Source organism: Prunus mume, linkage group LG4 (assembly GCF_029339155.1).
Source record: "Prunus mume cultivar Tortuosa linkage group LG4, ASM2933915v1, whole genome shotgun sequence".
NCBI classification, from domain to species: domain Eukaryota; kingdom Viridiplantae; phylum Streptophyta; class Magnoliopsida; order Rosales; family Rosaceae; genus Prunus; species Prunus mume.
In genome coordinates, this window is record NC_142701.1 from 18,777,792 (window position 1) to 18,799,812 (window position 22,021).

The 22,021-nt window shown below is 39.4% G+C and overlaps 3 protein-coding genes, 2 non-coding genes and 2 pseudogenes across 8 annotated transcripts; 6 read left to right on the forward strand and 1 right to left on the reverse strand.

Moving 5' to 3' along the window:
* Positions 1–1,647: 1,647 nt before the first annotated feature.
* On the reverse strand, positions 1,648–3,751 carry LOC103329950 (Protein kinase superfamily protein). Its single transcript, XM_008232480.3, has 2 exons — positions 3,051–3,751; positions 1,648–2,622 (listed from the first exon to the last, which is right to left on the reverse strand). The coding sequence occupies exons 1-2, from the start codon at positions 3,749–3,751 to the stop codon at positions 1,746–1,748; spliced, it is 1,578 nt and encodes a 525-aa protein (XP_008230702.1). The 3' UTR covers positions 1,648–1,745.
* Positions 3,399–6,295, forward strand: LOC103329951 (Pathogenesis-related thaumatin superfamily protein). 2 transcript variants are annotated; one of them, XM_089049669.1, is made up of 2 exons: positions 3,399–4,441; positions 5,341–6,295. In XM_089049669.1, the coding sequence occupies exon 2, from the start codon at positions 5,349–5,351 to the stop codon at positions 6,057–6,059; it is 711 nt and encodes a 236-aa protein (XP_088905795.1). In that variant the 5' UTR covers positions 3,399–4,441; positions 5,341–5,348; the 3' UTR covers positions 6,060–6,295. The 2 variants fall into 2 exon arrangements, with proteins under 2 accessions (XP_088905795.1, XP_008230703.1); XM_008232481.2 differs by lacking the exon at positions 3,399–4,441 and adding an exon at positions 4,902–5,208.
* Positions 6,296–6,913: 618 nt separating this feature from the next.
* Positions 6,914–10,354, forward strand: LOC103329953 (AAA-ATPase At3g28580 pseudogene; annotated as a pseudogene). The gene has a single exon (XR_016125873.1). The product of XR_016125873.1 is annotated as an AAA-ATPase At3g28580 pseudogene (transcript).
* Positions 7,035–7,120, forward strand: LOC148918068 (small nucleolar RNA Z199). Its single transcript, XR_016126512.1, has one exon. It is a non-coding gene; the product is annotated as a small nucleolar RNA Z199 (small nucleolar RNA).
* On the forward strand, positions 7,471–7,565 carry LOC148918069 (small nucleolar RNA R64/Z200 family). Its single transcript, XR_016126523.1, has one exon. It is a non-coding gene; the product is annotated as a small nucleolar RNA R64/Z200 family (small nucleolar RNA).
* Positions 10,355–16,886: 6,532 nt separating the features above from the next.
* On the forward strand, positions 16,887–19,065 carry LOC103329954 (AAA-ATPase At3g28580-like). The gene has a single exon (XM_008232483.3). The coding sequence runs from the start codon at positions 17,304–17,306 to the stop codon at positions 18,903–18,905; it is 1,602 nt and encodes a 533-aa protein (XP_008230705.2). The 5' UTR covers positions 16,887–17,303; the 3' UTR covers positions 18,906–19,065.
* Positions 19,066–19,190: 125 nt separating this feature from the next.
* LOC103329956 (AAA-ATPase At3g28580 pseudogene) lies at positions 19,191–21,562 on the forward strand (annotated as a pseudogene). Its single transcript, XR_016125874.1, has 2 exons — positions 19,191–19,357; positions 19,514–21,562. The product of XR_016125874.1 is annotated as an AAA-ATPase At3g28580 pseudogene (transcript).
* Positions 21,563–22,021: the final 459 nt, after the last annotated feature.

A 22,021-nucleotide genomic window follows, 5' to 3' on the forward strand; every position in this document is an offset into this window, starting at 1 on the left:
AAGAGGAGGCGGTTGAAAATTACAGGACTTCAAAATTATAAAGGAAAATATCAATATGGTGTTAGTTGGATTAGCTTAGATTTTGACGTGCTCTTAAGTGATTTCGAGTTCAATTCCTCATGATACCCGTGTGTGTGAATTTTCCCGTTATTTCCTAACTTTTGGCAAAAAAAAAAATAAAAATGAAGGAAAATTATAATTTTATTATGTTATCAGGGATTTGCAATTGATATATTTTATAAAAATGGAGTGACGTGACATTTTCCGTATGAAATTCAATGAGATTTAAATACTTGTCTTCGTCCTATCAAGATATTGGTGGGAAAAGAAGACCAGTTCTTCATCAATGGACCATAGATGTGATCGCACCAGCCAATGTGGTCTGCCGTTGGTGCGTTTGGTGTGTAATTAGTAGAGAAGAGACTATATGATAATAAATGTTATTTGGCCTTTGGAGGAGAGGTGAAGTCACAAACAAAACGAGGATATATGCATGAGGTTTTAAAAAAACGCGTGTAATTGGTGAAGCTAATTGAGCTGAGTTTAAAATTACTTTGGTGCAAGTCAACTTTTTGATCTTTGACTGTCAAGCCTGTCTTCGATGATAGAGAAGAGAGGGCGAAAACTACTACAACTTTAGAATTAGAGATTTAAATGCTATCAATCTGTGTATAATGCTCGTTCATCCTATCAATATAATATGGTGGTGAAAAAGGCCCTATCATCTTCATCCATTTTAGACGAACAATTAACGAAACAAAATTATATGAAAATAATTTGAAATCTTAAGTGATGTTCGTGTAATATCTGAAATTGGGACTACATGAACTAAATGAAAACTGATAAAATTACCGAGACCGAGTGTCATCTGGCCTTTAGAGGAGAGGTGAAGTCAGGAACAAGGCTGAATGTGGTTAAAAGAAAGACATGTAACTGGTGAAGCATTGAGCTGAATTTTGATTAGTTTGGCTCAATATTATTGCGTTCAAGTCAACTTTGATAGATGGTAGAAATGTAGGAAGTATGCTGCTAAACAGAACTTGCAGACGAATCGATGCCATGTTTATTCATTTGATCTTTTCTCAGTGTCTAGTAATGACCACCAAATTAACTTGAATTGGAGAAGTAGCTAGAAACCAAGAAAAGGACACAGTGATAAAGTATAATCTTTATAGAAAGCCTGGTTGCACATGAAAAAGAAAGTAAAGAACCACATGGAACAATTCAAGAAAAGCAGAATCCCACAAGGATAAAGGGGAAAAATAAAAAGAACAAAGAGATCAATGTGCCAGGGAAGGGAGACAAACAACAGGGTTCGTTCGTATTTTCTGTATAGTCCATGTCAAAATTTTCTTTTTCAAAAGTGCATTTCCAGGTAAAGTTGCAGGCATTTTTCAGGTCATTTCAGACTGCGGCATATAGACAAGAAAAGAGAATCTGGAAAAGCGTTTGAGACCATCCCACCACCACACACCAATAGCCAGAGGGCCACCTTAAGAACCTCCCAGGACAAAGAACAGACGACAGCAAGGGAAGGGTCTATACCCTACAATTCTTTTTCATGGTCGTTTTTAATTGTTCAATTATATATTAGAAGAGGAAAACATGCTTGTGTAAAAAACATACCATGCAATGGTTTAAATGAAATAATCATGTGAAGAAAAGATTCATTGAGAACATGAGTAAGCGCCAAGAACGTCACAAGACTGATTGCTAGAAATCGTTTCCTTTTCCATCAAAATTCATCAGAAAAATTCAAAATCTAAATATGGACCTGACGACCGGTTTGAGTCAGTAGCTCCCTTGTCATTTTGAGGCACTGCAGACTTGAATGTGTGATTTAGAACAGCAAGATCAAATGGTTTTGGGATCTCTGGAGGGTGTGTGCTGCGTATGAGAGCCCAATTAACATTTGCAAAGAATGGGTGCTGTTTAATTTCTGTAGCACCTCTTTTAAATCCCAGTCTCTTCTGTGGGTTCTTTACAAGCAGGCCCCTGATCAAATCTTTAGCAGCAAAACTGGCATTAGACCCATCTGGAAACTTGAGAGACTGACCAACCACGTTGAATAGCGTCTCCCGGTTTCCATTGCCTTTGAATGGTGTCCTCCCATGCAGCAGCTCATACAAGAAAATACCAAATGTCCACCAATCAACAGCACTACCATGGCCATCGCCTCTTATTATTTCAGGAGCTAAATATTCATGTGTTCCGACGAATGACATAGAGCGGGCATTAGTTGGCTCAGCAATAAGTACAGGCAATGAATCTGAATTTCCCGAAGTTGATCTTTCACTTTTCTCCTTAGTTGATTTGGATCTTAGAAAGCGAGGCTTAAAGCAAGATGGTTGCAAGCAGGAAGGCTGAACACAAACTGGTAATTTGCAGGCTGGATCCAAAATACATGATGGCTGAATACAGTATGAAGAGATTCTACAAGACGGCTCATCACTAGACTGAACAAGAGTAGGATTCACATAACATCTTAATGATAAATCAAAATCAGAGAGCATGATATGGCCATCCTGCCTCACCAGCACATTTTCGGGTTTTAGGTCCCGGTACACCACTCCCATCATGTGAAGATACTCAAGTGCAAGAAGCACTTCTGAAGCATAAAACCTGCAAAAGATAATGAAACTATATCAAAAACCTAATTTACTTTTCAACATAATAACACGGTGACAGTCCACAGTGATGTGGTGCATAAGAATATAAGTCCCCATTGGAGACTTGACTAAATGCTACCCATCAAAGTTTCAATCAAAAAGAGTTAATGAAAGTCCCAAACTTTGAATGCAAAATTATAATACAGGTTGGAAGGAGATAGCTTTTCCCCTGTGCCAACAAAACAGAACCCATCTACATCACAAAGTAGAACAAAAACAGAGCCCATCTTTATCGTAAAGTAGAACAAAAAAACAAAATAAAATCATATATAATCTGCTAAGCTGCAATAGCCGAGCAAAAATAGTTCACTTTTACTATATAACATTCGGCTAAGACTTAGGTTACAACGTAATGGGTAAATATGAACAATTAGCACTAACCTCGCAGCTTGTTCAGTAAAATGCTTCCCCGGCTGGCGCTGTCGAAGCGTATGAAGATCCCCACCACAGCAAAACTCCATTAACAAGCAAGAAAACTTCTCCGTCTCAAAATTCGAATAGAGGGTTGGAAGAAATGGATGGTCCAACAAACCCAATATGTCTCTCTCAGTCTGAGCTCTTATCAGCTTCTTCCTCCCAGCCAACATGCCTCTGTCCATTACCTTCATGGCGAAAAGGCAACCAAGCCCTCTCAACTCAGCCAAGTACACGCTTCCTATATCCCCACAGCCGAGCTTTTTCAGAAGCCTGAAATGGCCCAGACCCAAGTCCCCATCTTTGGCTTTCACGCATTGTATCGCATCCCATCGCATGTCGTTGCCTTTGTGCGGCTTCGATGGGCAAAAGCTCCGAAAACTGCCCTCATTCGGATCGAACCTGCTGGAATTACCGGCCTGGCATAGAGTGCTTTTGTCACTATCGTCTTCGCAATCTACGATGGAGGACTCGGCATTTTCAGAGTTCTTGTTAGCTTCCTGAGTCCCATTGCTGACCTTGGTGCTGCTACTCACGCTGTTATCAGACACAGAAACGGTGCTGCTACACATGCTGATACTGAAACTGTTTTTGAAGCTAAGATCTTGGAGGCTGCTGATGACAGATTCACTGTCATGGGTTTCGACGGTATTGGCTGGTTTGTCCATGGTTGAAAAATTGCAGATGAAGTGTTTGGTAAAAGTTCAAAGAGAAAAAGGATGTGGTTAAAAATGGGGGTTGGTGGTCAAGGTGGGAGATGGGGTGTGACCGAGGTGGTCAAAGAGAGGGCGAGAGAGACGCGGGCGCGAAGAGAGCTGAGCATAGGGACCCAAAAGAGGGTGAATAATAAAAACAGTATTCAAATTTGAAATGAGAGTGTGAGTGTGGGAGGAACGGGGTGGTGAGAGACCCAATGACTGGGTTGGGGTCTGATTCCATTTCTTACTCTCTGTCCCAGAAAATGTTACAGCTTGGAGACAAAAACAAACACAGAGGAGATGAGAGAGAGAGAGAGAGAGAGAGAGAGAGAGAGAATCCCTGTTTACGAGGACGACAAAAGCCTTTCAGATTTTTCTAATGAGCAAAAGTGCAAAGCCAACATAGTTTAAAGTACAAAAGGCCCCTCAGCCAATACCGTTATGGCGTTGCTCTGGTTTGAGTTTTTGGTGTAATCTGATAAAAACACCAAAAGATCAAGTTTTGGGTTGGTGGGTGGGGACATCAACTGGGAAACTTGTCCTCTCATTAGTACATTGTATTTGCTGAAACGGTGGACAGCAAATTTGCTTATTGTAATTGATGCAGTGTTGATTCCATTGGATATTTCCATCATCTAAATTTGGCAGGAGAAAGAGAAGGTATGGCAATCCGCCCTCTGGACTATAATGGCTTTTTTTTTTTTCCATGTATAAGAGAGTAGATTTACTAAAAAGAAGCAATTTTGATTTTTGGATATCTGAAAATCATTGCAGAGACCACAATAAGCAACTCATTTATTATTTTTGTTCTAAAAAGAGGAAGAAATATCACCATTGTTGTCGTAACCATAACCATTATCTGGAAAGAATAAACAATGCACGAAAACTGATACATTAATTGCCCTGATGATTATCTGAAAGTTTATATTACACAAGCCTTTCATCATAATTTACTCATTGTCCAATTGTTGTGAAGCTTTACCTTTCTGATTCCTCTTCTAGGAAAGGGTGGCCTTAAAGTCGGGAGTTTAGTGTTACAGACGTTTTATTTTCTGCTTAATTGGCCTGCTGATAATTACTTACCATCTGATGTTTTACATGTGGCCTACTATTGGTGATTTTCCTCCGCTAAAGCCACCAGACATTGTATTCATTTTCATGATTGTCAACAGAAGTGGTCAATTCCCAAATGGCATTTCAAGTTTGTTGCTTAAAGGCCAACGTAACCAAGATCCTCTATTAATTGTCTCCAAAGATTGTCCACATCAAAACTTGAAGTACAATCTAAGAAGAACACACAGTTTAGCCTTCACCTATAAACGTAGCATCTAAACATTGCGTTTCACCCGAATGCATCCGAACCATGAATCTCCCAGATTTTGTTGCTGTTTTCTTTCTGTTCCTAATGTGGAATTTTCTGTTATTTGGTAATTTCATAGAAATACTATGTTTTGTTTCCATAGTTCTTCTGTTAGTTAAAGTAGATTCATATTTTTCAATGTCAACATTGCCCCTGAACTTTATTGTACACTGGCACTAAATCATAAATCATATTGCAGGACATGGAATGGCACATACGGTAACATTTGACATACGCAATAAGTGCCCCTTCCCCATATGGCCAGCAACTGCTCCCAACAATGGACAGCCAGTGATAGCTGATGGCGGCTTCTATCTCCCAGCCGGTCAGACTCGGCGCATTTCTGCCCCTTGGTCATGGAACGGTCGGATTTGGGCCCGAACTGGATGCAACTTTGCCTCAAACTGGAATCCTGCATGTGAAACAGGAGACTGTGGTGGTCGCTTGGCATGCAATGGACTAATAGGCACTCCACCAGTGACATTAGTGCAAGTTTCACTTCAAGGTGACAAAGACAGGCCAAATTTCTATGATGTGAGCTTGGTTGATGGATACAATCTTCCTGTTGCAGTCTTGTCAAAGCCAGTAGCATCTAATTGTGGCATTGGAGGGTGTTTGAAGAATTTGAAAAGTTGGTGCCCAGAAGAACTGAAGGTCTTAAACTCCAAGGGGGAAGTGGTGGCTTGCAAAAGTGCTTGCTTGGCTTTCAACACTGACCCGTTTTGTTGTAGGAATGAGTATGGAACCCCAGCAAAATGCAAGCCAAGTGTGTACTCAAAGATATTCAAAGATGCTTGCCCTTCTTATTATAGCTATGCTTATGATTCACCCCCTCCATTGGTGACTTGCAAGTCAAGTGAGTATGTGATCACCTTTTGTCCTTCAGGCTGGGGCACTGATGCCTATACCTCCATATAGACTAGTTTGCTTCATTTGTGGTAATCTAGCTAGTTTCGCATTTGAATAAAATGTAATTTTCATTGTATCAGTATAGTTTTTCTTTTGGGTGGAGTATAATTATTGCTTTTAATTGCAATGGTTATGCTAAATTTGGACTTTGAAATTGGATTTGTATACAATATAATAATGTTCCTCATGTAACTATTGAACAAGTTGGAATCCTCGGTTTAATTCTTATGTTTATCTTCACTTAATTCTCAATTTTTTCATATTTACAAGCTAACTATTACGGGAGATGCTACAATGAGAGGGATTTTGAAGAGGGGGTTCAATCCAATCATTTAAAAATTTAAGTCCAATATTTTCTCTCTCTTATTGGATAGTGGGATTGAACCCCTTCCCTCAACCCTCTCATTATGACATTTACAAACAATTAGCTTAGAGGTACTTATCTTCCCAATATTAAAGATGTCCCAAATTCGAAATCCACCCTTCTTGATTTAATAAAAACCTCTCTGAATTTTGGAGGGAGAAGAGCTAAGGTCCAAACCAACATGTCCATAATTCAGTGATATTTCTCTCCAAATATTAAAAGAGGTCTCAAGTTAATTCTCTGTCCCATTCGATAAATAAATATAAGAAGTAAAAGAAGAGCCAATGCTCAAATAATGTTGTTATTGTTTGGGTTCACTTGTGGACCTTACACGTATAGATACGGGCTATGACAGTGCGAATATGTTTGAACTTCACGAGGCCCATTTATGCCCCACAGCCCATATCAACATCGAGAACCTTCACTTCGCATTAGGGTTTCGAAACCTCAGCCAATAGACCTATATAAATACGCGCTTGTAGAATTCAGAAGCATCGTCTTCTTCTTTTCGACTAAGGGTTTGGTTTCAACATCAGCGCACAAGCACACACACACACACACACACAAAATCTCTTTTCTCCTCTGTCCTCCGGTTTTCCTTTTTCTGAGAATCGAATTTCAAATCAGCTGATGAGAAAAATACTGCAACAATATGATGGATACGCTCCAATTTCCATGATTCTTTGTATTTAAGTCTCTGATGATTTGTTTCGTTCCTTCATCTTCACCAATTTTTTTTTATTTATATTCATGAATTTCTTTTAAAAAAATTTCCAAGTGATATGATGAGGAACTTATTGGTCCGTGTTTCTGATTTAACCGTGACCGACAAACCTTAACCAACTCTGATCGCTCTTTTATACATACGCTCAATTTAATTTGAAGTTTTTGAAATTTTTCCTGCTTTTTAGTGGTTGCTCTGTGATTACCTGCCTGAAATGGGCAATATACGCTATTCCGATTATTACATGACCGGAGAAACTTCTAGAGAATGTATGAGAGTTAGCTGCTAAATCTTGTGTTTTTTTTTTCTTGCTTTTTCTTTATGCCTGTCTTATTCTGCGGTGATGAATTCTGGATAAATTTCACATGTCAGACTTCAGAGATTTCACAATCAATGAGAACTAAAATTCTAGTTTTCTGAGCAGAATTTGTTGATTTCATGAAACTGTTTTCAATTTTGTTGAAAAAAGGTTTAGGGATTTTGATTTGTATGTAATGTGACGTGAGATTTCTGTCTCGAATTCTCATGCTTTTGAATGGGAGCAAGAAGTAATTATGATTGTAGATTCCCAAGTAAGCGTCACAAAGCAAGCCATGTAACGTCGACCGGTCCTCCGTCCCATTCGTGGGAGGGAGCTCCTCCGTTACGGGGCGGTCTCATATTCCATCGCCTTGTGGAGCAGCGTTGCTGCCTTTACCATTTGGGACATGCCATGAGACGTACATTCTGTTTTCACACAAGAACAGACAGTTTCAGGATTTGAACATTTCACAAGTTACTTCTTGGGCCTTACTATATTTGGCCACGGGTTTAGGCTTTTACCCTTGCCAATTGGCTAAATCCGGATGAGTAAGGTCTCCTAAAGATTGCACGTTACGAAGTAAATGAAGTTGAATTAGCTGGCAGATTTCGAACTGATTGTACCTCAGAAATTTCACCAGAACTAGGACCAATACTCTTGAAATAATGTGGTTGGATATTGCTATTTTGCTACCCCGTCAGTAGTTTTATGATGCAGTGCTAATACTTTCATATGACATTGCATTAATACTTTCATATGACATTGCATTATTGATCGAGAAGTTTTTCTCCGAGCGAGGTGATATTTTAACCTTGAGTACAAACATCCTCTCCTCGTATATGCATATTTGGTGTGATTGTCCAAACTTACTAGTTCCAAATGTACCGACTAGACGTGAGGGGTGAAATGGTAAAAGACATTGTTTTCAATAGATTATAGCTAATTGGAGTAAGTAACCTTTAGAATGGTCAAACACGGTTGGCTGGGAAAGGTTCTTTCTATTTACCAAAATCAAAATTTAGTCGTGGAAGGTTCAAGGAAACTGCGCCTCTCTCAGATGGAGTGAGTCATCTTTCTTGATCACCAAGATATACCTTCTCTTCGTCCTTACATAAATACAAACTCGTCTGTGTAATAGCAAAAAGAAATCCCGTCCATACTTGGTTCCTTCATCAATTTCAACAAACAGTGCAGTGGAGGAAGATGATGAAGATGGGGGAACTGTGGACACAGCTGGGCTCAGTGACGGCCAGCATGATGTTTGCTTATGCCATGTTCAAACAATTCTTCCCAGACGATCTTGGCAACATCCTTGAAAAATATGCCCAAAAATTGGTGGGTTATGTCTACCCTTACATCCAAATCTCCTTTGATGAATACACAGTTGAGTTTTTAAGACGCAGCGAAGTTTATTCTTCCATCCAAAGCTACCTCAGCACCAAGTCCTCCACCAGAGCAAAACGCCTCAAGGCTCACGATGTTAAGGGCAGCAAGGCCCTTGTTCTCGGCATGGACGACAACGAAGAGGTCACCGATGAGTTTCAGGGCATCAAGCTCTGGTGGGTTTCAATGAAAAGTGCGTCTAAGAAGTCATCTTTTTCTTTCTATCCTGAGTATGAAGATAGGAAGCAGTACAAGTTGACCTTCCACAGACGCCACAGGGATATTGTGATGGGGTCTTATCTGGACCATGTGAGGCAGGAAGGGAAGGCAATTGCAGTGAGCAATAGGCAGCGCAAGCTTTACATCAACAATACAGGGAAGGGTGCCAAGTGGAGCCACGTAGTGTTTGAGCACCCTGCAACATTTGAGACCTTGGCAATGGACCCGAAAGAGAAGCAATCGATCATCGATGATCTCATGAAGTTCAGCAAGGGGAAAGCCTACTACAAGAAAATTGGCAAGGCTTGGAAGCGTGGATATCTTCTCTACGGGCCACCGGGCACGGGCAAGTCTACCATGATCTCTGCCATGTCTAATCTCATGAACTATGATGTCTATGATCTAGAGTTAACGGCTGTCAAGGACAACACCGAGCTGAGGAAGCTATTGATTGACATAACTGGTAAGGCAATTATCGTGATCGAGGACATTGATTGCTCTCTTGATCTGACCGGACAACGAAAGAAGAAGAAGCAAGTGGAGGAAAAAGATGGGGATGAAAAGGACCCAATTCCTAAAAGGCCTGAAGAAGAAGATGCCACAACGAGCAAGGTCACTCTGTCTGGACTGTTGAACTTTATTGATGGGATTTGGTCAGCTTGTGGAGGGGAGAGACTGATTGTATTCACCACAAACTATGTGGACAAACTTGATCCTGCTCTCATTAGAAGGGGAAGGATGGACAAACATATTCAGCTGTCCTACTGTTGCTTTGAAGCATTCAAAGTGCTTGCAAGGAATTATTTGGACGTAGAATCACATGAGTTGTTTGGAACCATCGAGCGTTTGTTGGGGGAAACCGATATGACTCCGGCTGATGTTGCTGAGAATTTGATGCTCAAATCTGATACAGAGGATGCAGATTCTTGTTTGAAGAGCTTGATTGAAGCACTCGAGGCTGCTAAGGTGGAGGCAAGAGTGAAGGCAGAGGAAGAAGCAAGAAAGAAAGCAGAGGAAGAAGCAAAATTGAAGGCAGAGAAGGAAGAGAAAGAGAAGGCAAAATCTGGTAATTCTAAAGATGAAGTGAAATGTAATGGAACAAAAGATGAAGTGAAAGGAACATCGGTTACAGAAGTAAAAGAAAATGGTGTGACCCCGTGAAGAAGTCATTATGCCCATTGAACAAGGCATCAGGCCGTCACCTCTTGAAGATGTGACTTGTAGTCTTTATTTGTCATATGAAAGATGTCAACTATATATATATATATATATATATATATTTGTTCTGCGAGACAATAGGGGATATTCATTAATGAACATGGCAATTACAGAAAATTGGTGATGAACAACACCCTACACAAAGAGGGATCCAACCAAACTAATAGTGCACATATCAATCACTAGACCAGTACAACCCCAATTCAGGAGAAGCCAACACAAACATAAAACAGAGCATATATAGCAAGTAATATCAGTGCAAACAGACCGAGCAAAGCACACAAATTGCCACAGCTTAGAGAAGGAGACAGCGCCCCAAGAGAAGGAGCATAACCACTCAAATTCCTCCTACATTGCTCCACCAGTCCATTATTCCTATGAGCATAGATACAACTTCTTGATTGTCGCTTGCAAGTGCAACCACAAAACGAGTGAAACCTTTGTAGCCCATATTAGTAGACCTCCAGAATTTCCCTAGTTTGCAGAACCGAACGGCATGACAAGCATCCTCATAAGATTTTCCACGCCTTGAACAGACCTGAGACGAAATCACCTTCCGCTTGAACAAATGGACAGCAGTTGGCAATATGCTGGAGCTTGCCCGCCATATCAGCATTTTAATCTTATTTGGGACACGCCCATTAATCTAGTGGCTTCTTGTTCCACAGAGACTTGAAATTTCCTCCTTGAGATCTGGCAGTTTTGGTATGTTTTCCATTGAAAGCCATCCCTTGCTGAATCAAGTACAACTTCTGCCTCAAAAGTGCTATTTGATCTCCCAGAGTCTCTATAGGAAACAAAAGTCAACCAAATTATCAGTAATTGTTCGTTGGTCTCGTATTATAACTAGAATTTGTGATTTTGTTTTGTTTTTGGGGTGGGGGGGTTGGGAGAGAGATTTAAGATCCAAAAAGAAGATTTATTTACACTAACATCCTTGAGGTTTTTTGTGTTTTCACAAAACCTCATCAGGTCTCAAAAATTACATGAACACTTCCTGAGATTTAAGTTTGTTTTCACAAACCCTTTTTTCGTTGATTGTTTGTTCAAAAATTGATGATTTCATCGAGAAAAAAAAATTATGCAAATGACAAAATTAACCTCAATGAATGTATATGAAATCTAATTTCAAAGGTCAACTTTGTCATTTGAAGAATTTTTTGGTATAAAATCAATGAAAAGGTGTTTGTATAAATAACTCGCAAAAAAATGTTCCTCTTAATTCAACCATTAACAACTCTATAGGGTTCAGGGTTGAACTCTGTACTTGTCTAGATTCAGTCACTAAAGGCTCTACACGTGTCATGCACGTGAGCCACTTAAAGGAAGTTAATGGAATGTCTATAAATTGTAAACTTTGAGTAATATAGTGACCAATTAGTTTTTTTGTGTAAAACTTAATGACAAAAAAGATATTTAACCCAACAAAATATAACAATTCTCATATTCTTATGAGAAATTGAGATTTTGTTGTTGTTGAGAAATTGAGATTTATGTGGCTTTCCGAAAAGGTTGCGCACCTTTCTTTAAAGTAAGTCTATGCATTTGGTCGCATCTCCATGTCTTTGGATATAAGCTTCTGATTTGATAACGCAAACTCGTGGTCCAACCAACATTTTCTTCAAGTCCCCACAACCAACATTACACAATTTTACACACCACAATCCATAACAACAACTCACTCATAAATTTCTCAGCTCCAATTCCAATTCCAATTCCAAGATGTAGTTTGCTCATACTGAAAATGACCAATTTAGAAACATAATAAAGTTATAAAATGGATAATAAAAATTACCAAAAGAAGACCGAGCACTAACATTGATTTCATGGTAAATGGACCTATATTTGACCCTAACTCTAAGAGCATGTCCACCCCAAAAGGCCAAGAGCAACTCCGCCCATTTACCCTTAACCATGGTAAAGGGAGAGCTAGGGCAGCCACTATTCATGTGAATAGTAGTTGCCTTTGCAAATAGTATTTTGTGTTTCCACCTGTTGCCATGGCTAAGGGCAATTACTATTTATTTTTTTGTTTTTTTTCACAATTTTTTTTACCTCAATAATCAATTTGGATAATATTTTCGGATAAGATTTCCGGGTTCCTACGTGTCAAGACTATTCATAATCGGATAAAATTTCTGGATAAGATTTTTGGGTTCAAATTTCAAATGAATTTCAAAATTCAAAATTCAGATAAATTTTTTGGTTCAAATTTAAGATGAATTTCAAAATTCAAAATTCGGATAAATTTCGGTTCAAATTTCAGATAATTTTCAAAATTCAAAATTTAGATAAATTTGGGTTCAAAATTTAGATAAATTTGGGTTCAAATTTCGAATGAATTTCAAATTTCAGATAAGATTTTCATATAATCAAATCAAGCCATGTGGCATTTCTATCTTGCCCAAATTTTCTATAAAACCAGAGGCTCAGCTCATACCCTCACACAACATCTTTCTATATTTTCATTTCTCAGAATTTAGAATTCATACTCCATTCATTCTCAATGGAAGATTTTAGGAGATGCTTGGAGAGGCAAGAGCGAGAAACAAATGAGAGAAACCGTAGAGCAGATGAAATCAATGAGTTGTAGAGAGAAGTCGATGAACAAGTTGTCATAGCAGTGGCTTTGCAAGATAAAGAGAACCAAGGTCACCGTCGTGGTTCACAAGTCGGGTGCAGAAGGAATGTGGACAGACATAGACATTCTAGGGGTAAAAATCTTTTGGAAGATTATTTTATCCCAACTTCTTTGTACTTTGATGTTGATTTTCGAAGACGATTTAGAATGCAACCTCATTTGTTCAATAAAGTCATGCATGATATTTGCAATTATGATGCATACTTCCTTCAAAAGTGTGATGCTGCTGGGGTTTTGGGCCTTCTTCCGGAGCAAAAGCTTACAAGTTATATGAATGTTGGCGTATGGAGCATCTGTTGATCAGGTGGATGAGATTGTCCGGATGGGGAAGTCCACTACGTTGGAGGCTTTGGTAAGATTTTGTGATGCAGTTGAAACTCTGTACATTAGGGACTACCTGCGTAGACCTACTCCGAGAGACCTCTAAAGGCTTCTACAAAAAATCGAAGCTCAAGGATTTCCATGAATGATTGGTAGCATTGACTGCATGCACTGGCAATAGAAGAATTGCCCAACTGCCTTGCAACGTGATTATGGAAATATAAAAGGCCAAAAAAGTATCATCCTTGAAGCCGTTGCTGGCTTCGACACATGGGTTTGGCATGCCTTCTTCGGAGTTGCTGGATCCCAAAATGACCTTAACATGCTGGGTCAATCCTCGATCTTCAACGATGTTTTGAGAGGTCAAGACCCCAATATCACCTATCAAGTTAACAATACAGTCTACCAGACAGGGTATTATCTAGCTGACGACATCTACCAGTGGTGGACCACATTTGTCAAATCCATTCCGAATCCCCGATCCCAGAAGCAAAAATTATTTGCTACTTATCAAGAAGGATACAGGAAAGATGTCGAAATGTGTTTTGGCATCCTTCAAGCTCGGTGGTTGATTATTCAAGGTGTGGCCCGTTTGTTTGATGAGGAGATCCTCAGAAGCATTATGATGACTTGCATCATCCTCCATAATATGATTGTGGAGGATGAGTACGATTATGATGCTTTATAGGTCTATGAACCAGATTCAATGAACACGGCCTTGACGCGGATTTATGAAAAGCCCATGGGGCTAAATGGAGAACCGTTTGAGCCGGAACCGTTGGTGAGGGATGGTCGTTCATGACCCCGGATGATAGATCGATATACAGAGATGCAATCTTCGTATATTCATGAAAGGCGTCAAGTTGACTTGATGGAGCATCTATGACGGTGAAAGGCAATGAAGATGAATGATGAAGCCTAGATGCTTTGGTTATGTTTTATTTAGTTATGGTTTGGTTGTGTTGTTTTTTATTTATTATGGTTTGGTTGTGGTTTGTTATTATTATTGTGCCTTGTTTGTAGTTTTTATTTTATTTTAATTATGTTTTGTTTGATGTATGGAATATGTTGAATAAAAATGTATTTTATTGAATGCTTTGTTTATTAAATAAAGAAATCCAATACAAGTCATTAAAAATTACTACTACTAAAATAAAATACATGAATTACAACAACTTTAATAGAAAACATGAAAAATACAAATACATAAAAGGTATGCCAACTAATTTAATGGGTTCCATCATTTTCCGTGTTGCTAGGCCCATCATCCTGGAAAAGTTTTTTTCGCATAACATCCTTTGCATAACATCCCTTCTTTCTAACTTCCAAAATTGTTTTGTTTCCGGGGACATATGGCTTGTATCCATCACCATGGTTTCCTGATCCGTCTTGTACTCATCTTTTTTGCGCAAATACTCCCTTTCTCATGCATACTCGGCTTGAATCTTCATCTCGTTCTCTTGGCGTTTCTGCTCCATTTCAATTCTTATGGCGTTTTGTCTTGCAATTTCCTACAAAAAATTTGAATTATTATTGCTCGAATTACCCGCTTTCTTTGCCTTCGCAGCCTTTTGGCCAATGGGCCTCGGCTCCTTTTCGATGGGTGAGTCTTGACTCATAGGGGAATCGATATGTGAATCCGATGTCATTGAATCACGGAGTGGCGTCTCGTTTAACATAACCTTAGGACCCGTGGGAATAATTATGAAGCGTTTGCAATATTTCACCACCTCCCAACATTCATGATGGTTGAAACTTTTTTTGCCACCCCCGGTTGCACCGAACCACATCTGTGCTTGAATAATCTATTTAACAAAAAAATGGAAATGCAAGAAATATTTAAAATAGATTGGATATGCAAGTAACATAAAAAAAATTAATGGAAATGCAATTAACCTTACAAATAAATTGGAAGTGCAAGAAATATTAAGAAACAATTGGAAATGCAAGAAATATTAACAACATATTGAAAATACAAGAAATATTAACAAAATATTGAAAATGCAAGAAATATTAACAAAATATTTAAAATGCAAGAAATATTAACAAAATATTGAAAATGCAGTAAATATTAACAAAATATATATATTATGACATTAAACTTAATAAAACGAAAATTACAAAACATTTACCTAGTTAGTATGATTTTCCCCACTTATAGTTGTGCATCGCTTTTGTCAAGGCATCTCTCTATTTTCCCAACTCTTTATTAAGAATTTTAAGCCTACTAGACAGTGCCATTTCTGTACAAGTCGACCCTGAAATTTTTCACAAAATTCGGCATGAATTTTTTTTCACATATGAAAAAATTTCATCTCATTGCCTGACACGGGACAATGACAAACTTGAAGCCAAGCCTCGCACAAGGAAACATCTTCCATGGTGCTCCACGCCCCTCCTGTTTCGATAGAAGAAGCCATAAAAATAAGAAATAAAAATACAAGGTGAAAGAGAGGAAAATGTTGAGTAAAAAGTGAATAATAGTAGAAGTAGAATAAAATGTATGAGGATTGGTGTTGAAAGTGAAGGGTATTGATAGGTATTTATAAAATAAATAAAAAATTAGAATTTTTTTAAAAAATTTGGATTTTTTTTTCATAATTTTATTGCCAAAAAAATTACAGCCGTTGGATTAGAGGAGGAGAAGCGGATCGGAGAGCTGGGGTGACACCTATCTTATGCCCGTTGGAGGTTGAGCAGGTGATGACATCAGCGCATGCTGGTTTAAATTTGTTTTACTATTGGCACGTGCCCCCATTTTTGAACCTCTGAATCGGCCTTCAGCCAACGACTTGGTAGGACCTACGTGTTGCCCAGCTTGGGCTCATCATTGGAAACGAAATTTTCGTTTTTTCCCCACCGAGGCTCTGTGGCTTGGGTGGAATCGCTCTAAGGCTAAGGCAAAGACAAGGTAATGCTACTATTCATGTGAATAGTGGCAGCCTTGCCTTTTTTGGTTCCACCCCAAAAGGCTAGGGTAAGAGCAAGAAAAAAGAAAGATTTTATGCAACAAAATATAAACAATTTAGAAATGTAAGAAATAAAATGATTATGCAAGAAAAAAATAAATATGAAAGCAAATATAAACAATTTACAAATGCAAGAAAAAAAAATTACAATTTACAAATATTTTAAGGAGAAGAGTTTGTATGAGGATTTGGTGTGGAAAGTGAATAAAATTGTTATGTATTTATAAGGAAAACATTCATAAATTTTTGGGTTTTTTTTTTTAAATTTTTAAATTGAAATTTTTTTTTTCCATTTTTTTGAATTTTTTTTTCGCTTGTTGACGTCAACGCCTTGGGGCTTAAGCCCAGGCAGATCTTGCCCGGGTTGGTGGGACCCAGGGCTTGCCCGGGCTGCATGTGGTGCGCTGGAGGGTCTTTTGGGCTGGCAAGGGGCCTTTTGCCCGGGTTGGTGGCATGCGCTGGACATGCTCTAATTGACTCTAATTGTTGAAGGGGAGTTCGAACCAAGAAACCCAACATGAAGAAAAGCGAGCAAGGGCAATAAGCAAACGATTATTTTCACATCACAGAAATACTAAACTGGATCAATGGTGTGGTTAGCTCACATCCACCAACCAGTCATTCAAAGGTCCATATTGTTTTTTTTGGGTCAAAAGGTTGATATTGTTTGGTGCATGGTAGAATTTTCGTTTGGAAGATATGCAACTGAATTGAATGGACCGCAGACAAATCATCAAAATAAGTACTGAGACTTTACAATTGATCGTCTGCGGAGAATCTACCATGGATGGATGCATTTATCATTGCACGTGGACCGTGGTGGTGCAATTTCCACAGCTACCACTGTACCACAGCTTAATGTTCTGAGGGTGATATTTGCGGTAACTTTTGCAACGGTCAAACATGGTAGGCTGCCGCTGAGATGAGAAGGAAATGGAAGCTTGAACGAAATTGAGTTTTGATGAGACACGAGGGGCTGCTCTCTCTCTTGATCACCAAACTTTCTCTTCCTCATATAAATACAATTTCGTCGGTGTCATAGCAAAAAGGAAACCACTACTTCTTTATTTATTTATCAATTTCTACAATTCAGTGTAAGTGCAGAGGAGACAGATGATGAAGATGGGGGAAATGTGGGCTCAGCTGGGCTCAGTGATGGCCAGCATGATGTTTGCCTATGCCATGTTCAAACAATTCTTCCCAGATGATCTTGGCAACATCCTTGACAAATACACCAAAAAACTGGTGGGCTATGTGTACCCTTACATCCAAATCTCCTTTGATGAATACACCAACGAGTTTCACAAACGCAGCGAAGTCTATGCCTCCATCCAAAGCTACCTCAGCACCAAGTCCTCCACACGAGCAAAACGGCTCAAGGCTCACGATGTCAAGGGCAGCACGGCCCTTGTTCTCGGCATGGATGACAACGAAGAGGTCACCGATGAGTTTCAGGGCATCAAGCTCTGGTGGGCTTCAATGAAAACTGGGCCCAAAAAGACATCTTTCTCTTTCTATCCTGAGTATGACGAGAGGAGGCACTACAAGCTGACATTCCACAGACGCCACAGGGATTTGGTCATGGGGTCTTATCTTGACCATGTGAGGCAAGAAGGGAAGGCAATTGCAGTGAGCAATAGGCAGCGCAAGCTTTACATCAACAATACTGAGAAGGGGGCTAAGTGGAGCCATGTAGTGTTTGAGCACCCTGCAACATTTGAGACCTTGGCAATGGAGCCAAAAGAGAAGCAGTCAATTATCAATGATCTCCTTAAGTTCAGCAAGGGGAAAGACTACTACAAGAAGATTGGTAAGGCTTGGAAGCGTGGATATCTCCTATACGGGCCACCGGGCACCGGTAAGTCTACCATGATCTCTGCCATGTCTAACCTCATGAACTATGATGTCTATGATCTTGAGTTAACTGCTGTCAAGGACAACACCGAGCTGAGGAAGCTGTTGATTGACATAACTGGTAAGGCGATTATCGTGATCGAGGACATTGATTGCTCTCTTGATCTGACCGGACAGCGAAAGAAGAAGAAGGAAGAGAAGGAGAAGAAAGATGGGGATGAAAAGGACCTAATTCCTAAAAGGCCTGAAGAAGAAGATGCCACAACGAGCAAGGTCACTCTGTCTGGACTGTTGAACTTTATTGATGGGATTTGGTCAGCTTGTGGAGGGGAGAGACTGATTGTGTTCACCACAAACTATGTGGACAAACTTGATCCTGCTCTCATTAGAAGGGGAAGGATGGACAAACATATTCAGCTGTCCTACTGTTGCTTTGAAGCATTCAAAGTGCTTGCAAGGAATTATTTGGATGTAGAATCACATGAGTTGTTTGGAACCATCGAGCGTTTGTTGGGGGAAACCGATATGACTCCGGCTGATGTTGCTGAGAATTTGATGCCTAAATCTGATACAGAGGATGCAGACTCTTGTTTGAAGAGCTTGATTGAAGCTCTTGAGGTTGCTAAGGTGGAGGCAAGAGTGAAGGCAGAGGAAGAATCAAGCAAGAAAGCAGAGGAAGAAGCAAAATTGAAGGCAGAGGAAGAAGCAAGCAAGAAAGCAGAGGAAGAAGCAATATTGAAGGCAGAGAAAGAGAAGGAAAAATCTGCTAATGGTAAAGATGGAGTGACATGTAACGGAACGAAAGATGAACTGAAAGGAACATCAGTTTCAGAAGTCAAAGAAAATGGTGTGACCCCGTGAAGAAGTCATGCCCCTTGAACAAGGCATTAGGCCATTACCTCTTGAAGATATGTGACGTGTAGTCTTTATGTCATATGAAAGATGTCAATTACGTGTTCATTACTTTTGTATGTGCGTTATCAATTCTCATCCTTATTTATTGAAGTTTTTTCGGAGTTTAGTAGCACGCCTAACATTTTTAATTTTATTTTTTATCGTTAGAGAGGAAGATTCAAACTTGTGCACTCTTTGCAAACGTAGTTGATAGCATTTTTTAAATAACTCACCTTTTTTAATTGTTTTTTTTTTTTTTGTTTTTTGTTTTTAATTTATAGTACAATGCCCAACCCATCTGTATGTCATTTTATTTGGCATCACCTAATCGCCTCTCTTTGGGAGCACCCTGGACCAGCTAGTCAACAGAGTCAAACAAGAAAGAAACCATGCAACGAATCTGCATCTTTCAATGTAAGGTTGGTCTTCCATGATTTCAGCTAGTATTACAATCCAATCAGAAGTGTCCTATACATTAGTCTTAGACATGCGATACTATATTCTTTTTCCTTTGTCTATATATGGCGTAATTGCTATGCATATTCACCAGTTTTTTTTTCCTGCATATTAACCAGCAAAGGGGGAAGGAAGGGCTATGCTTTTGCATCAGTAGTTCGTCATGACAGTGACTTGTGGAAATAGTTGTTGTTTGGTCGTCAAATTTGGTAGGCTTCCTACGATCAATCAAGCATGCTTCCTCTTGGTTTCTTTTAATCAATAAAATATAGTAAAGAAAAGACCTGGAAGCTTGTAGGTCTTCGTAACTTAGTTTCCAAGAAACTAGACTCTTGTAACTATCCCCTGTTGTGGCTGTATATAAACCAAACCTCGTGTTTCAATGTAGTAAGAACAAACCTGACCTTCAAGGGTTTATTTCCAAAAGAAAAATGATGATGAGGATGGGAGAAATGGGGCCTCAACTGGGCTCAGTGATTGCCAGTGTGATGTTTGTGTGCACTATTTTTCGACAATACCTTCCCACTCAACTTCGCTACTATGTTGATAAATATAGCCACAAATTAGTGAAACTTTTCTACCCTTACATCCAAATCACCTTTGATGAGTACACCAACGAGTTTCGCAAACGCAGCGAAGTCTATTCTGCCATCCAAAGCTACCTCAGCACCAAGTCTTCGACAATAGTGAGACGCCTAAAAGCTCATGATGTCAAAGACAGCAAGTCTCTGGTCCTTGCCATGGACGACAATGAAGAAGTGGCTGATGAATTTCAAGGCATTAAAGTCTGGTGGGTGTTGGTGAAAAGAGAGCTTCGACAGACTTCATTTTCTGTCTACCCTCAGTCTGACGAGAAGAAGCATTATAAGCTCACCTTCCACAGACGCCATCGAGATGTCGTCACAGGGGCTTATCTTGCTCACGTGATCAAAGAGGGGAAGGCAATAACAGTGGGAAATAGGCAACGGAAGCTTTATGTCAACAATCCTTCCCGGAATTGGTATACATACAGAGGGTCAACATGGAGCCATGTAGTCTTTGAGCACCCCGCAACATTTGAGACCTTGGCCTTGCACCCCAAAATGAAGGAAGAGATTGTCAATGACCTCATCAAGTTCAGAAAGGGGAAAGAGTACTATGCGAAAATTGGCAAGGCTTGGAAGCGCGGCTATCTCCTTTATGGGCCACCAGGCACTGGAAAGTCTACCATGATTGCAGCCATGTCGAACCTCATGGACTACGACGTCTATGATCTCGAATTAACGACGGTGAAGGATAACACTGAGCTGAGGAAGCTACTGATTGACACGCCTAGTAAGTCTATTATCGTGATCGAGGACATTGATTGCTCGCTTGATCTTACCGGTCAGCGGCAGAAGAAAAAGGAGAAGGATGAGGAGGATAATGAAGAAAAAGATCCAGTTAAGAAAAAGATGGAAAAAGAAGAGAGCCAACCAAGCAAGGTTACTCTTTCCGGGCTGTTGAACTTTATTGATGGGATTTGGTCAGCTTGTGGTGGGGAAAGACTGATTGTGTTTACCACTAATTATGTGGACAAACTTGATCCCGCTCTCATAAGAAGAGGAAGGATGGACATGCACATAGAGTTGTCCTACTGCTGCTATGAGGCATTCAAAGTGCTTGCCAAGAACTATTTGGATTTAGAGTCTCATGAATTGTTCGAAACCATTGAGCGTTTGTTGGGGGAAACCAATATGATTCCTGCTGATGTTGCAGAGAATTTGATGCCCAACTCCGTTACAGAGGATGCAGACTCTTGCTTGAAGAAATTTATTGAAGCTCTTGAGAGTGCAAAGGAGGAGGCAAGAAAGAAGGCTGAGGAAGAAGAAGCAAGTAAGAAGGCAGAGGAAGAAGCAAAACTGAAGGGAGAGAAAGAAGAGAGGGAGAAACAGGAGCCTGCTAAAGATGAAGTGAAATGTAACGGAACATCAGCTAAAGAGGAAGATGCAAAATGAATGGAACATCAGATGAAACCAGTGAAAGTATGTATATAATTTCAACCTTTCTATACATATTGTAATAAGAATGTATATAATTTTAACCTTTCTGTACATACTGTAATAAGAAAACAATCTGCCCTGATCAATCTGTGTTTTTCTTTATGTGTAAAAAGAATCGTTCAATGGAGTTGTAAAATATTCTGTCTATATGCATTTTTAATGTCATGTTAAGCTTAAGTTGCAACAACTGTTTTTTTCCTTCTTTTTACTGTGTCTACTTATTGATATTTCCTTCTTACTTGCCAAACATTTTGGTTCATGATTTACTTCGGGATCAAACGAATTATTCTCCAGTAAGTATTTACGTTAAGGATTGGTTACATGTTTCTATGCAACATACCTTCAATCCAACGGTCGATATTAGAAATATGTAAGCAATCATTAACATAAAATACTTATTGGAGAATCTCCTGAGACCAAAGAGGCATTTCCTTTTCCAAATTTCCGTTGACTATAATTCAAACTGAAAGGAAACTGCTTAGACAGAATGTGTATGATGCTGAGCTAAAGGATTGTGAGATCATTGTTATATGATGTTAATTAATGATGTCACGGAATAAATAATTTCCATTTCGCTTATTTAACCCATCGAGCAAGAAAACGAGT

What these genes read in the sequence shown, in the direction of transcription:
- LOC103329950 (XM_008232480.3), bottom strand. Translation starts at nt 3,751, where the DNA reads ATGGACAAACCAGCCAATACCGTCGAAACCCATGACAGTGAATCTGTC. An exon ending in TTTACTGAACAAGCTGCGAG is followed by an intron (nt 2,623 to 3,050) that starts GTTAGTGCTAAT and finishes TATCTTTTGCAG; the next exon opens with GTTTTATGCTTCAGAAGTGC.
- LOC103329951 (XM_008232481.2), top strand. Translation starts at nt 5,145, where the DNA reads ATGAATCTCCCAGATTTTGTTGCTGTTTTCTTTCTGTTCCTAATGTGG. An exon ending in GTGGAATTTTCTGTTATTTG is followed by an intron (nt 5,209 to 5,340) that starts GTAATTTCATAG and finishes ATCATATTGCAG; the next exon opens with GACATGGAATGGCACATACG.
- LOC103329954 (XM_008232483.3), top strand. Translation starts at nt 17,304, where the DNA reads ATGATGAAGATGGGGGAAATGTGGGCTCAGCTGGGCTCAGTGATGGCC.